Source organism: Cyprinodon tularosa, unplaced genomic scaffold, assembly GCF_016077235.1.
Source record: "Cyprinodon tularosa strain WSP-4 unplaced genomic scaffold, ASM1607723v1 ctg140, whole genome shotgun sequence".
NCBI lineage: Eukaryota > Metazoa > Chordata > Actinopteri > Cyprinodontiformes > Cyprinodontidae > Cyprinodon > Cyprinodon tularosa.
In genome coordinates, this window is record NW_024038221.1 from 1,175,082 (window position 1) to 1,190,839 (window position 15,758).

General features: G+C 37.9%; 1 protein-coding gene across 1 annotated transcript in view; it reads right to left on the bottom strand.

Moving 5' to 3' along the window:
- Positions 1-7,395: 7,395 nt before the first annotated feature.
- Positions 7,396-15,758, bottom strand: part of jak1 (Janus kinase 1) — a 55,226-nt gene continuing 46,863 nt past the window's right edge. The window contains exons 19-25 of the mRNA XM_038278377.1: positions 13,627-13,715; positions 13,173-13,365; positions 12,610-12,734; positions 12,349-12,521; positions 12,091-12,208; positions 8,934-9,044; positions 7,396-8,856 (exon numbers count right to left, since the gene is read on the bottom strand). Of these exons, the coding sequence (XP_038134305.1) occupies positions 8,737-8,856; positions 8,934-9,044; positions 12,091-12,208; positions 12,349-12,521; positions 12,610-12,734; positions 13,173-13,365; positions 13,627-13,715 (929 nt within the window). The 3' untranslated portion in view covers positions 7,396-8,736. The remainder of the gene's footprint in view (positions 8,857-8,933; positions 9,045-12,090; positions 12,209-12,348; positions 12,522-12,609; positions 12,735-13,172; positions 13,366-13,626; positions 13,716-15,758) is intronic.

Here is a 15,758-nt window from a genome sequence, read left to right on the forward strand (position 1 = left end):
TTGTTGCTTGCAGATGGGTCTAGTAGTTCCCATTGATTTTGCTTGTAAAGCGGGGAGAATGGCACTAGGCTTACCGCACCGTGACGTCACTGTTGGAAGATGTCAGGAGTGAGGTGTTGCTATATATGGGTAAAAATAGCTGGATATAGCATAGCTGGACAAAAATTGGTTTTATTTTTTTACTGATTAACGCTAAATTCATTATACCACCACAAACGTATTCGTTTTAGACAGGCATCCCCAAACTCGGTCCTCAAGGCCCCCTGTCCAGCAGGTTTTAGAGGTTTCTCTTCTTCAGCACAGCTGCTTATGATTGCAGTAGACCAAAAGCCTGTTAATCAGCTTTCAATTAAAATCAGCTGTGCTGGAGCAAGGAAACCTCTAAAACCTGCAGGACAGCGGGCCTTGAGGACCGAGTTTGGGGATGCCTGGTTTTAGGTATAATAATGACCTGTTGATTATTCCTTGCTGACCGGACTTTTCCTTTAATTTCGATGAATCAAATGGAGTCCGTCAACAGTTGGACTTTTCGGTTAAAGCCGAGCGTATGGAGGCAATGACGAGATAAACTGCTGTGTAAATATTGCAGTGTAGTATAGAATATATGAAGCCATGCGTAACAGACAATAACACATATAATAAAGGGCGTTTTTAAGCTCATTTTGGAGTGTGGTGTACAACAATAAAGAAAAAAAGTTTTGTCAATCTACAATATATTATTATATATTTGTAATATAATAATCTAAGGCAGTTTGAGTATTGTATGAATAAGATGTCCTGATGAGACTTTCAATGTTATTTGGTTGGGTTTGTACTGTTAAAGCCAAATATTCAGGCACAAATTGTCCTCCTCTGCTGTTTTTTCTGCTGTTTTTTTACTAAACATTTAGTTTAATCTGTAAAAGGAGCTTTAATCCATTAATCCAGCCGCCATTTTTCATAAAGCGTTCAGTTTGTATAGGATGGAATAAAGTTAGTCGAAGTCGGTTATAACAACATGGCAGAAGGTTATTAATGATTTCATTTCATAAAACCAGCTCCAGATGCTATTATTTGTATTTAATGGAGATGTTTATTTCTGAATGGAAATTCTCAGCCATCTATTAAGATGTAAAACAGACTTACTATCAGGATCAAGTCAGGAACTGGATGATTCCACAGCGTTAACCTTATTTTTAGTCAGAAGAATCACGTTGGGGAAATTAACTATTACTTTAAAACCTACAAGGGAAATAAGTGGCTTTGAGCTCAACTGTGCATAAACCTCTGCAATAAAATAATATCCCAAAATACAAAGAAAAAAAATGTATTTACTTTTTTATTTAGTTTATAATTTGTATGATTAAACTATGTTAAGTAAATTAAGTTTGGCAAAATTAATTCAGTTACTTCTTACCGATTGAAGCAATTCATTTCAGCTGAAGCTGCATAAGTTACTACCTTACTATTATAAGAATTTGCAAACAATTTTTTGGCATGCATAATAAAGACTTATAGATGATGATTTATAAAGTGTTTACAGATTAATTAATAACAGATCTATATAATACATACAAGCCATTTTTATGGAAGGCCTTATTGTAAAAATGGTAGCAGAAGTGCTACTAACAGTCCAAACAGGAAAGTTTACCTGCCTTAGATTTCTTTGCCCTATTGGGAAACACACTTAGGGGCTGATTAGAGGCCTGAAGCATTAAATCTGTACAGAGCTTCACCCATAGAACAGTTGATGGTTTTGGCTTTAGAAGCAAAAGGAACCAGTTTTTAGGAGCTCTACCACTTCTGCTTATAGGAGGGCTGCAATATCCAGACTTAGGACCTTGTTGATGAAAATGGGATGTTTCTGGTTTCTTTGCAACTTGCTGATACTGTATGCATCTATTTAAGAGTTTATGAATCAATTTAGTCCCCTGTGGATTAGATCAAATCCAAAATAAATGAAGTTGTTTGATAAGTTTTGGTTTTTACCATAAAAAACAGAGAATAACTCAAAGAAATCCTTTAAAGTCTGCCATTTTTCTAGGCCTCTTTCAGAGCAGAATCATGGTGACTTATCCAGCTTGCCGTAGGTCAGCACCAACCAGAAGAAATGTCTCACTGTCAAAGCAATGATGATTGAATGGGAAACGTGTCAGAACCGTGTTATAAGATTGGGTAAAACTTTCTTCTTATTTGTTTGAGCAGTTTAACACAAGAGAAACAACCAGATAAACTTATTATTCAGAAGGATTTTCAGCCTTTTCTGCAGTTCAACTACTACAAAGTTAAATGAATTTGTTTAAAACTTGATTTTTGCTGTTATAACCAGATATCTACATAAGATCCTTGCAGTTTCCAAACCTTTCCTCTCCTTCTGACATAAAGTCAGCGGCTTCTTCTGTTCTTGTTGGTGGAGAAGTCGTATCACTGTGGAAAGTGATGCTCTAACCACATTAAGCCAGCATCCTTATAAAACTCAAACACATCTTTATCTCTGAGGGACTTGGAACCCAAACCTTTCCTGTACAGCAATGGATTGGAAATTAATAAAGGTTTCTACTATATTTTTATCTGATTAATACGGCAACTTTACACATTTAGTTAACCTACCCAAGGATGAGCCAGACCAGCTGAGCTCCACAATGTTTTTTCCGATAGGTTGGCAGAACCTTTAGACCCTTTGCTGATGTCATAAGAAAACCATGGTTTTGAGGTGCTACCTTAAAGTGCCTCTATCATGCAAAATTTGATTTTTTTTTTATTTTATTTACATTTTCATTTTATAATGGTTTTCCTCATCAAAATCAGTGGTTCCCAACCTTTTCTGACCCATGTACCTCTTTGGGTATTTTTTCGTTCTATGAGTCCCCCTCTCAGTCAGAAGTATTGATGTTTGTCCAAAAGCGAAACGTACAGTAAATGATTATAAAATAAAGACAATTTTACTTAATCTTTTAATTTGAGAATTTAATTCTTATAATTTTATGCTTTCCATCTCAAATGAAAAAAATGATCATGGATATGTTTCCTGGAAGTTAGTAAAGAATTGAAATAAATACAGAATAAAATCCTGTTATAAACCTGTATTTATTAAACTGGAGCTCCTCTGAGTAACTCCCTTATAATCAGATTTAAATTTGATGAATTGGGAACAAAATACAGAACAACACTTCTAGACTGACTTAATTAGCTGATACCAGGCTGTTCTCTACATCCAGTCTTTTCCTCTGCTGGGTTTTGATGTGTGTCAAAGCTGAAGATAAACTCAAACATATGAGAAAAACTTACTTTGTGGTTGATAAAAACTTGTTTATTTTTCATTTGGATCCTCACAAAGCAAAACAGATCCCAGTCCTATTTTATTTTAGTGCCTAAGAAATTAAATATGTTCATGTACCCCTTGCAATGTACTTGCAGACCACTAGAAGTATGCGTACCCCTGGTTTGGAAAAACTGATCAAAATCAAAAAGAAATTGGTATTATCATCCATATCTAAGATACAAAGTAAAAAAAACAAAACACATTTGTTCATCCTTTTAAAGCCTAATTGCTGTTAGTGACAAGATATATGGCAATCAAACTACACAAGGAGAGGCAGCATTGCATCTTTTTAAGCCTTTTAAAGTCATCTATAGGGAAATGTATGATGAAATAATGTCTTTAGAACTTCTGAGTACTCATTCTAAATATAGTTGTTTTTGTTGAATCCTGAAGATAAAGACCTTCATAGGAAAACCGCCTCCCCCTGTCTGAGTGCTGCATATTTTTTGACATTGCAATTTGACAGCCGTCTAAAAGCTGAGCAACATCTAAGATCTCTCGCAGCCAAAAAAGATTTACTGCCATTTAGACATTAACTTAAAAAAGGATTTGTTTCCCTGTGCAGATTAGCTGCTAATGGAGCCTCTTCAGCTTATCTTTGAGCCAGAATCATCATGCTCTGCTTGACATCAGGATTACTCAGACATGCATGAATCAAGTGAGATACCCCTGTGTGTTTGATTTTGATGAAGGATCAGTGACAAAGTTAAAAAACCTCAAAGTTTTTGCATAATTAGGCCCTTTAAAACAGATTCACAGGTGTGCAAACATCCTGCTCTTTCTAAAACAGTTAAAATTGGTAATAATCTAGATGTTTGTAAAGCTAACCGACCTGAAACGGAAAGCATTCAGTGTCTGATACTCTATGTAAATATCTGGTTTACTCTGTCACATGTTTTTTTTGTGTGTGTGTTTTCTTTGGAAAATTGCTTTCAGTTTGTTATGTTAATAATTGCACAATAGATATTTATAAAGTTAATGTGTTTTTAGATCAGTTCAAACATTAAGTACTGACCTTTAAAAAAAAAAGCAAAAATGAAAGGCAATAACAATGGCTCCATCTACAGTCAAAGACGAATGTACGAAGTTTTTATTTTCTATTTTAAGGCTAGCCATTCTGCCACTGGTTTATACTCACGGTGAAATCTCTTTTTTTTTCTATCTCTATTTTTATGTTTTTGCATTTTTGCTTACAAATGTATCAGAATTTTATATCTTTAAGAACAATAGAATTTGTATCGCCATGGCAGTCATGCTCACACACTGTGAAACCCAACAGCTCACAGGATGAGGTGGTGGGAGGAACGGTTGGTTTACATCCTTTTAGAAAAAACAGAATAATAGATGCATGTATGTTTAGGTGGAAAATCTTTAGACATGTCTGCAATGTTTGTCCTGGAAATTAAAGAAATTACGGAAGATGGTGAAATTTACCTCAAAATTGAACCACTTACTTCCCTAAACATCACTAAAAAAAGTCTAAATCGAAATCATAAAGTCAAGTTTAAAAGAACTGCTGCAGTTCTCCCCGATAAAGGAGACTGAATCGCTAAAACAAATTTATATTTTCCAATTAAAAAACTAAACACATAACAGTCTTATCTATATCATGCAATGATATATATGTATTTTTTTTAAATTACTAAATACTAGCTTATAACTAGATCTGTTGCAATGATTGCACTTTTTTTGTTTGTTGATTTAATTTTTGCTCCTTTTCCCTGTTATTTTTACAAATATAAAATTACAACTGACAGTATCCCTTTATAAGAACTTAAAAAAAGGGATTTATCACTCTTTTTGTGTAAAACACAAAGGCTTGTTTCAACAGAACATTTTTCTCTTGTTCCTTTTAGTCTTGGCCTGATCCTTTCCAACCACTCGGTCGCGTTAGACAGACGTTTAGTCGCTTCAGCTTGTGAGGAGTTAAAAGGGCGTTTACTCTAATTTCTTATTATAGAGTATGTGTGAGGGTTGTGTACTTCAGAAAGACAAAGGAAGTGATGAATAGTTTTTTTTTTCCATTCTCACTTTATCACCATAGAGCCAAAACATTTTGTGATACGATTTTAACTCCATATAGCCCAGCCTTGCCGCTGATTTCTGCTGTTTTGAAAGATGTTTCCACGTTTTTCTCTTGTGGAATTCATTTCCTGCTGCACGCATCTCTATGATGCTTCTGAATATTGAATTTTTTTCATTCAGTTTTGTCTTTAAGATGATTTCATATTAGAGACAGTTTTTAATATAACATTTCATCCGTCTTACTAGCAGATATCTGCTCTTTAATGAAAAGGAAATGAAAAACCTGGCGCCAACTCTTCCTACACTCCAAGCAGCAAATGTGGCTGCTGTTTTTTTCCCCACTATATATTTATTTCATCCAGCTTAGAGTTATTTTAACCATATGTGGGGGGCTGAACTAGATAAACAAATTTTTCTCCAGCTGGTGAAAAATAACTTTAACAAATGGACCTTAAAGGTATACCGTAGATGAGAATGTTCTTTTTCCGAGTGGATCATCAAAATAAGTGGTCCTACTAATTGTCAATCATTCTGGTGATATGTTTACGTAAGACCGTCCTACAGGCTCGTCCCTATTTTCACTTACCAGAGGAGAGTCTGAAATAGTGGAAAAATTCCAAAATCCTTCATTATATCTTTAACTTTTCTTAAGTATACTGTCATTTAAATCCTCTCCGTTAGGGACATGGTCTTGAACTTTAACTATAGTAGTTCAAAAATAGTCTGCTCTGACTTCGTCCAGTAAAACGTCTCAATAAAATTCCCAGCTAGTTGTGTCGATGAGGCAGCAGATCAGCCCTTCATCATGACTCCCATGCTTCGTAGTTTTATAATTCCCACTAAGTACAACTGTGCAAACTTTCACCAACTCCTACTACCAAAGCATTGTGCACATTTACTTTGCAGGAAGAGCTTATATTTCGCTGGAGGAACAAGCAGATCAGTTTCATTCATGGTGTCCATCTGTTTTGTTTTACATTAGAAACACATTCAAAGATTGAAACTCTTGCACCTCCTGTTGGTTTATCATCCTGTTTGCAACAGTGTCCGCACTGGCTTGTAGCTGTGGGTATTTTCATATTTCATACTTTTACAGCAGAGGAATCATTGCCAGGCTGGATATTTTAATAAAGGGAATCAAAATCCCATTATTCAACCATTTGTATGCTGGATGTGATGAAAATATCCAGCCAGTATCGCTCAGTATGTGAGTTTTATCTTCTTCCTGCGAGCAATTAGAAATTAAAAACCTATTGGTTCTGAGTAGGCTTCTGAGTTGATTGAAACTTCTTGATTCCAGTTATCATAATCCATTGAGCCGTAGATAATGAACCGCTGTTCCATCCACAGTCACCCGGCGTCTGGCAGGCAACAGAGAAATAGGGAGAGACGGCCTGCAGGGATTATTCCTACCCTGTCTGCTCGCTCACTGAAGTGTCAGTCGTGTCTGCCAGGCTCCTGTAGAGCAGTCTAATATTGGGAATCTCTGCTCACTGCTTTGGGACGTGAACCTAGACTCAGACAGGTCTGCTGGGTGCTCGTTACCTGCAGAGGGAAACATCCCGCTTCCTCAGAGGCAGAGAAAATACTTCTTAGTGATGGCGCTACTCTCTAAAGGAGTTTCTCCTTTGGGTCCTCTTGCTGATGTTCTTCCAGCAGATTAAGTCGGGATCTATTGCGTAACCCGTCCTGTTTGAGCTGTTTTGCTTCACAGTGTGAGCATCTGCAAACGAGCCACTGGTCAGTAGTGAGGCTGCACTCTGCAATCAATGTGTGTCGATCACAGCTTTGCAATATTTAATTCTTTTTTTTTTCTGACCATAACATGGTTGTAAATAGGTTTGGTTGGCTCTTTACTGGTCCAAACACAAATGTTGCTTTTCAAGAGTGTTTTTTCTTTTTTTATTGCCAACTGTAGTTTGAGAAATTTTCTATGACATTGTTTTACTGTTAAGGTATTTCTAGAGCAGAGCTGGCATGACGTTACACTGCTGTACTATTATATAAAACCCATTTTCAGTAGAATAAAGAAAAACACCTCAGACATTTTTTCATTGTGTATTTATGTGTTTTTTTGGAAAAATTATACTTTTTTTTTTTTTTGTTTCTTAGAGCAGAAGGATTTGCCTTTTACATTCCTAAATAAAATGAGGATTAAAGCGCAATGTCACTGTGTGTGATCCTTAACGTGTGTCTCCATGTCAGACTAACCCATGGGGGGATTCAAGAGCAGAAAAAGTCCCTTCAGCTCCAAGCAATTTCACATATGTGGATAAAATACTTTATATAATTCTGAAATATTGTAAGAGTAAAAAATAAAAATTAAATGCTTAAACATTACATGTTACATACATAACTGTTGTTTTTTTTTTTTAAGGTATGCAAGACGTCTGGGCGCTCTGGACAAATCCAGGCCATCCATGTCCTGTTGACATCTGTAGCTGTGGCTCTGCATCAGGCTAACATTTACAGGCATAACAGTCTGACAGACCTGAACGTGCAGATTGCAAAGCTCCAAGGAAAACTGAAGCTTTGCCGCCACCAAGTGTCTCTCTTAGAAACACTTTTCCTAAAAACTTCCTGCAAGTTGGGACCATTTATCAAGTGCACAATAAACAGAAAGAACTACCTCATGTGCAAACGCAGTTTAAACATTTGATGCGAAGGATGATTTCTTTGCGTCTTCCATAAAGTTAGACGATAAACATTTTCAATAACCAAGATGAATGAACTTCAAAGCCTTCTGATTTATGTTTTCCAAAGGAAATCCTGATTAGGCAGCTGATTCTTCTGCTTAAGCTGGATATCCTACAACAGATTTATCACTGGCTCATATTAAATCCCCCTTTCAGCTGCATTAGCACATCTGGAACATCAATTCTCTGTAAACCGATAAAAACACCATGATCGTGCCATTTCTCTCTCAAAAAGAAGTCCTTGAACGAGCAGCAGCAGAAGTCCACATCACAGGTAGGGTGATAACTTTCGTTAACATGATGCAGCTGCAGCACAAACCGTAAAAAGAAAACAGAAAGCATTCTTTTATGCAGTCAGACACTGCTCCTTATGACTCTCACAGCTCCGCTACATCTCACAAGTTTCAGATTTCGTCAAAAAGCAACAATTCTATGTGGAATATAAGTCAAATTCAATATATCATAAATGTTCATCACAAGAAGAGATATCAGGTTTATAATGAAAGGAATCTACAGTGAGGGTTTGGCCGGATTTGCCACCAGGTGGAAGGTTTATATGCGAGTATGATGGAGGAGCCGGTTATATTTTCTCTTTGCTGAAAATGAACATGCAGCTGCTGGTCTGAGACCAACTTGGGGTGGGGGGGGGGCCTCCTCCTGGTCCCACGCCGGCTGCTGAAACTTCACCCCCCAGCGCCTTTGGCAGCAGGAGACTTACAGGCTGTTCTTCTGCTGAAAGAACTGCTGCAGGATGGTCAGCTCCTCGATCAGACGCTTGAAGGTGATTCTCTTGTCCGGAGCCGCCTCCCAGCACTTTCGCATCAGCTCGTACACCTGGAACATCAAAATGGTCCATTTCAAACTGATGCTCTTTCTGTAGCTTCTCTAAAATAATAAATGAGGATCCTTACAGGCTCAGGGCAGGATTCAGGACGAGGAAGTCTCTTTCCCTCCTTCAAAATGTTCACCAAGCGGAGGATGGTCATCTGCCCATGAGTTCGCCCGATCATATACATGAAGCGCTGTGAAGTTAAAAAAATAATCAAGTAGACTTTAATTTTTTTGAATTAATGGTGCCTTTTTATTTAGGCTTCCTTAGGCTCCTACTTCAGAGCACAACCCTTAGGACTGTGGAACTGAATGTACAGTAAATGGTTCAAACATTTGAGTGTTTAGTGGTAAAACTTGACAGTAAAATCAGGAAAAGCTAATGAGCTATATTTATTAATAAAAGGGTCATTATCTCCTAGTTGCTGCCAAATCAAACATTCATCCTGCACCACTAACTAACACTGTTAGTTTAACATTCATGTCCAATCAATCCACTTTATTTATATAGCACATTTAACAACAAAACATGTTTCCAATGTGCTGTACAAAAAACAAAAAAATCAGTTAAAGGTAAAGTGGATGATGTTCTTTTTCTGGGTGGATCATCAAATAAGTGGTCCTCCTAATTGCCAATCATTCCTGTGATATGTTGATGTAACGCCTTCCTACGTGCTCGTCCCCATTTTCACCTGACCCTATGCCGAGAAATACCTCCCCTCTCGCACACTGATGACAAAACTGATTGAAATAGGAACTAAAGGGAACTTTGAAACATTTTCTTAATAATTTCCTATTTCTTATGCGTGGATGCGCTTAAATTGAGAGTTTTGATGAACAGATACATTCGAATGAATACGATTTTTACTATGAACACGTTTAAGTCGATCTGATACAGTTGGTGTCCGATGAATATACAGGTGCTGGTCATAAAATTAGAATATCATGAAAAAGTTGATTGATTTCAGTAATTCCATTTAAAAAGTGAAACTTATATATTATATTCATACATTACATACAAACTCATATATTTCAGATGTTTATTTTGTTTAATTTTGATGATTACAAATGACAACAAATGAAAATCTCAAATTCATCATATCAGAAAATTAGAATATTGTGAAAAGGTTGAAAATTGATGGCCCCTGGTGCCACACTCTAATCAGCTAATTAACTCAAACCACCTGCAAAAGCCTTTAAATGGTCTTTCAGTCTAGTTCTATAGGCTACACAATCATGGAGAAGACTGCTGACTTGACAGTTGTCCAAAAGACGACCATCGACACCTTGCACAAGGAGGGCAAGACACAAAAGATCATCGCTAAAGAGGCTGGCTGTTCACAGAGCTCAGTGTCCAAGCACATTAATAGAGAGGCGAAGGGAAGGAAAAGATGTGGTCGAAAAAAGTGTACAAGCAAGAGAGATAACCGCACCCTGGAGAGGATTGTGAAACAAAACCCATTCAAAAATGTGGGGGAGATTCACAAAGAGTGGACTGCAGCTGGAGTGAGTGCTTCAAGAACCACCACACACAGACGTATGAAAGACATGGGTTTCTGCTGTCGCATTCCTTGTGTCAAGCCACTCTTGAACCACAGACAGCGTCAGAAGCGTCTTGCCTGGGCTAAAGAGAAACAGGACTGGACTGCTGGTGAGTGGTCCAAAGTCATGTTCTCTGATGAAAGTAAATTTTGCATTTCCTTTGGAAATCAAGGTCCCAGAGTCTGGAGGAAAAGAAGAGAGGCACTTCATCCACGTTGCTTGAAGTCCAGTGTAAAGTTTCCACAGTCAGTGATGGTTTGGGGTGCCATGTCATCTGCTGGTGTTGGTCCATTGTGTTTTCTGAGGTCCAGGGTCAACGCAGCCACATACCAGGAAGTTTTAGAGCACTTCATGCTTCCTGCAGCTGACCAACTTTTTGGAGATGCAGATTTCATTTTCCAACAGGACTTGGCACCTGCACACAGTGCCAAAGCTACCAGTACCTGGTTGAAGGACCATGGTATCCCTGTTCTTAATTGGCCAGCAAACTCTCCTGACCTTAACCCCATAGAAAATCTATGGGGTATTGTGAAGAAGAAGATGCAATACACCAGACCCAACAATTCAGAAGAGCTAAAAGCCACTATTAGAGCAACCTGGGCTATCATAACACCTGAGCAGTGCCACAGACTGATCGACTCCATGCCACGCCGCATTGCTGCAGTAATACAGGCCAAAGGAGGCCCAACTAAATACTGAGTGCTGTACATGCTCATACTTTTCATGTTCATACTTTTCAGTTGGCCAACATTTCTATAAATCCTTTTTTTTTATTGGTCTTCAGTAATATTCTAATTTTCTGATATGATGAATTTGAGATTTTCATTTGTTGTCATTTGTAATCATCAAAATTAAACAAAATAAACATCTGAAATATATGAGTTTGTATGTAATGTATGAATATAATATACAAGTTTCACTTTTTAAATGGAATTACTGAAATCAATCTACTTTTTCATGATATTCTAATTTTATGACCAGCACCTGTATTCTCTGCTGAGTGGATGGCATTTTCCGCTTTGATTATCAACACCATTCTATATCATTTCTGATAAACATTTAGAATATATTCTAAGGTTCCTTTTTCATTCATATGTCAATCATTTTCTCATCAGTGTGCGAGAGGGGAAGTAATTCTCGGCAGAAGACACTGCAAATCTGCAAATCTTCTTTTGGAAAGTAAATTTGTGTGAGTGATGTAAATAACTTTCAAACAGAACATCCATGAGGAGAAATGGACAAAGGAGAGGGCGGCTCTTTTCAAAAATGTGCGCAAATTTTCCACAATACCTTTAAGAACTTAAAATTAATAAATAAATAAAAAGGAAACAGCGCTGTACTTATATACTGCTCTTCTTCATCAGGCCCTCTCACCACCATCAGTAGGCAATGCAGGTTAAGTGTCTTGCCCACGGACACGGTGACACTGAAAGCCGTAGCTTAAACCAACAACCCTCCGATTGCAGGGCAAACTCCTGCATTCGACGTCACTGTCGCCCCAGAAAGTGGCAGCAGTGCCCAAAGAGTAAAAATGGGTCTTAAGACGAGACTTTAAACACTCCACTGTGGAGGCTGTTCATATATGGAGGAGCAAAGTATTCCAAAGTCTGTGGCCAACTAAAGAAAAGTCTCTGTCACTGTTAGCTGAAGATGTGTTTTAATACAAAATGATCTGACTAAAGAGGAGGGAAGACGAACCGTCATCGGACTCTTGGAGGATTCGCAGTAGGTGATGATCTCATACATGGTCACTCCAAAGGACCAGACGTCTGAAGCCAGGTAAAACTTGCTGTCAGTCAGGCACTCCAGTGCATACCTGACACACAAAAATGGTGTTAAAAAGGAAAACTGACCCATTTTAAAAGTTTCTTACATCAGCTGACAGTTAAAGCACAGCTAAAGGGAATATTAGACCTTTTCCTAATAATCTCAGTCCCGCTGTCTTCCTTTACTCACCAGAAAACAGGGCTGTCATGGTCGTCGTTGACTTTGTAATATCCATCATTTTCCTTGAGGCTCTTGGTGAGGCCGAAGTCGCCAATCTTCACCGAGCCCTCTTTCTCCACCAGCACGTTTCGTGCAGCCAGATCGCGGTGTATGTAATTTCGGGATCCCAAATAATCCATTCCCTAAAAGGAAGTGGAAATTAAAAAAAACAATCATATCATCCAGAAGAAAGGACAGCACAAAGGTTCCTGGAGCAGTGACTGTAATTACCCGACATATCTGGATAGAGTAGCTGAGCAGATCGTTAAGGCTGGTCTTGCTCTTGTTCCTGGGAAGATAATCCTTTAAACTGCCCAATGGAAGATACTCCATGATCAGCTTTATAGCCTTCCCACCTGTAAATGAAAACAGTCACTGTGTTGTCCCATCAGCTACCTGCCTCTCATTTCATACAATAGGATTCGAACCAAACTCATCACACATGCATCGCTCACCTACAAGTTGAAATTATTCAGTAATATGAAACATAAGACACAATTTGATAGTTTGTCATTATTTATCTTTTAAATAAATATGACTAGGTGAGAGATTTTTAACATTTTCTAAACATCAAATATTGTTTCCAGGGTATAATTTCATGTAAGGCTGTATTAAGAGTTATTTCCAAATGTTCAGTGTTTATTCTGACATTATCCAAGCCTCGCTATGAAAAAAGATGCTTCTATAGCGAGCAGTGACACAAGCTGTTTCTGCTACCTGGAGTGTGTTGTATATTGGTCATTTATGGACATGTTCATTTCTGTAAGCATATATGTGGCAGCGTTCTGCTGTACCTTCTTCTTCACTGATGCCCTTGTATTTGACGATGTTGTCATGGTAAAGTGCCTTCAGGATTTCAATCTCCTTGAGGAGGTTGCTGCTCTGCTCCTCACCGTTCTCAGGCTTCAGTGACTTTACAGCCACCAGTTCACCTGTTCTGTCTCCCCGAGGGTCATAGCGACACAGCTCCACTTTACCAAAGTGACCCTGCGTAAAAAACGTATACAAACTTTTTTAGAAGGCATGTGGACAGGTTTAAACTTATTCTTCCAGTATTTGTTGAGCTTTTTGAGTGGAAAAACTCAATTGTTCTCATCGGTGTCTGGCTTTTAAAAGCAGAAAATTAAAATACAACAGCATTAGTCAGATGGTAAAAGGGTTCTGATTAGCTTTGTAAAGGGTTGTGGCTTTGTTTTCTTTAAGAAACCAATCACAACAGCAACAGAACAGAGACCAGCATTCGTTTACCTCTCCAAGATCTCTGATCCTCCTCAGGAATCTGTTTTCAAACACGGTCGGGTCCACTTCTACGGCAGGATGTGGTTTGATGGATGGATCTGAGAAACAGAAATATAAAACTTCCGTTTAACAAAAATAAGCTTTAAGCAGGTCCTAAACACACTCTTTATTAAAAGAGCAACAAAAAAACTTGAACCACTAGGTGGGGCTGTTGAACACTGTCTGTAAACCAAAACAAGATGTGAAAAGCCAGGCCATCCTACTTTTTTTTTTTTTTTTTTGCAAAAGATAAATAATTAGCCAAACAGTGTCACCTTTCACGTTTAGGAATGAAGTGACTCGGAACTTTATAATGCTGTTAGCAAGAAAGCATCTTTTGGAAAATCTTCTACACTGTTTGCAAATAAACAAGTAATTATGTCAAAATGTGCCCCATAAGCCTTAAACAGTGAATGCTTGCAGCTAATGACAGCAGACTGCTTATTCAACAATGTATTTACACGGTGGTGGCAGTATGAGCTCTTCTGCAAAGGGAATCTGTAGCCCCTTCTACACCAAAGTCTCACTAATTTACCGGGACCACATTCCTGGATTGAAGAGGTTTTACTGTGTTTCTTACAGGTCAGATCATTTTTAATATCACCTGCAGTAATGAAAGGGAGCGGCTTTAACTGGTCAAGCTAACCTCTACAGAAGAGTTTCAGCTGGAAATTATGGCTGTAAGAACCAACCAATTCTGAACAGTTATTGGAAGAATTATGAAATTACTGAAGAAAAATCATTTCAGTGCATTTCAAGAAATGACCAAAAGGGAGAGAACATTAATCTTACATTAATCCATTTACACAAATTTTGAAATTACAACTGGGCCTTTCTAAGTTTGTGTAATTAATCTAGGGCTGCAACAAACAATTATTTAGCAAGTTCATTAATCTGTCGATTTGTTTTTTGTTTTTTGATAAATCGATAAACAATCGGATAGCCAATGGTTATTTAAAGACTTAATGAAATTAAACCAGGTGAAACTCTGTTCTGGATAAAGCACATTGACAGATGACTTTTTTTAAAAATTTTTTTACAATCTTAGAGCGACCCACTTAGAGCAGTAATTATTCTGTCAGCTAAAGGCATGTTTTACAATCTCTATACTCCAGTTAATTAGTTGACGAATATTTCACTAATGGATTAATCCAATTAATTGTTTCAGCCTGAAATCAAGCCACTTGTCACTGCATGACATAAACCTTCTTGGGTCAATAAATCCGTTCTGACTTTATTCAGACACAACCCTGACTCTGTATATTACTAGGTCAGGTTGTAGGTGTGAAAGGGGCTTTGGTTGCTTGCTTCTACTGTACGCCCATCACCAATTTTGACTTCTTTCTTAAATAATCAATCATCACTTATCGCTCCTGTAAGACAAATTTTTTAGAGAAAAAAAAGGCTCAAAAACATCCATCTGTGTGTAAGTAACCTATAACAACCATTTGGTAAATAGCTTTTACGACATATACATAGCTTCATCATAGTCAGTCTACTGTGGTCGACAGCGTCAGGTTATTCTCTAGAAATGTTTGTGGTTATGCAACCGTTTGTCTGCACTTCCATGTAATTGACAGCTACCTTAGTAAAGCGAAACCTTGGCATTTTATACCAAGTGTCTAAAAAGGCTTTTCAGACCTTCCCATCATTCAGCTCGGGTAAAGAGATGGATGGTTCTGTGGAAGTTTTGAAATGTGATCCCTGTGAAGTTGTTTGCTTACAAAGAGATTGCAGCATCCAAAAGTGGCCACTAGGTGGAGGAACGAGTTGACCAGGTTCTCAGTGGGGCCCTAAGAGGGGGAAGATCACTAGTAGTGCACCCAGTGAACTTCCTACTGAACATCTGAGCAAGTAAACAACCCTCTCTAAATGAAGTACTGCTGCGTGAGAAACAAACCACGCATCACATTCAGCTTGTATCTCATAGGTTAAGAACACCGCAAATATGTCGTCTGGATCCTCAGCTTTTCACGGCTATTTTTATGATTTAATTCTGCAGTCCTCTTTAACTTTTGCTGATGTTTGGAAAAAAGAGCAGAACTGGACACAATATAACAGCCACTGTATGTAAACTGTATAAATACACATTGAAAAAGTTA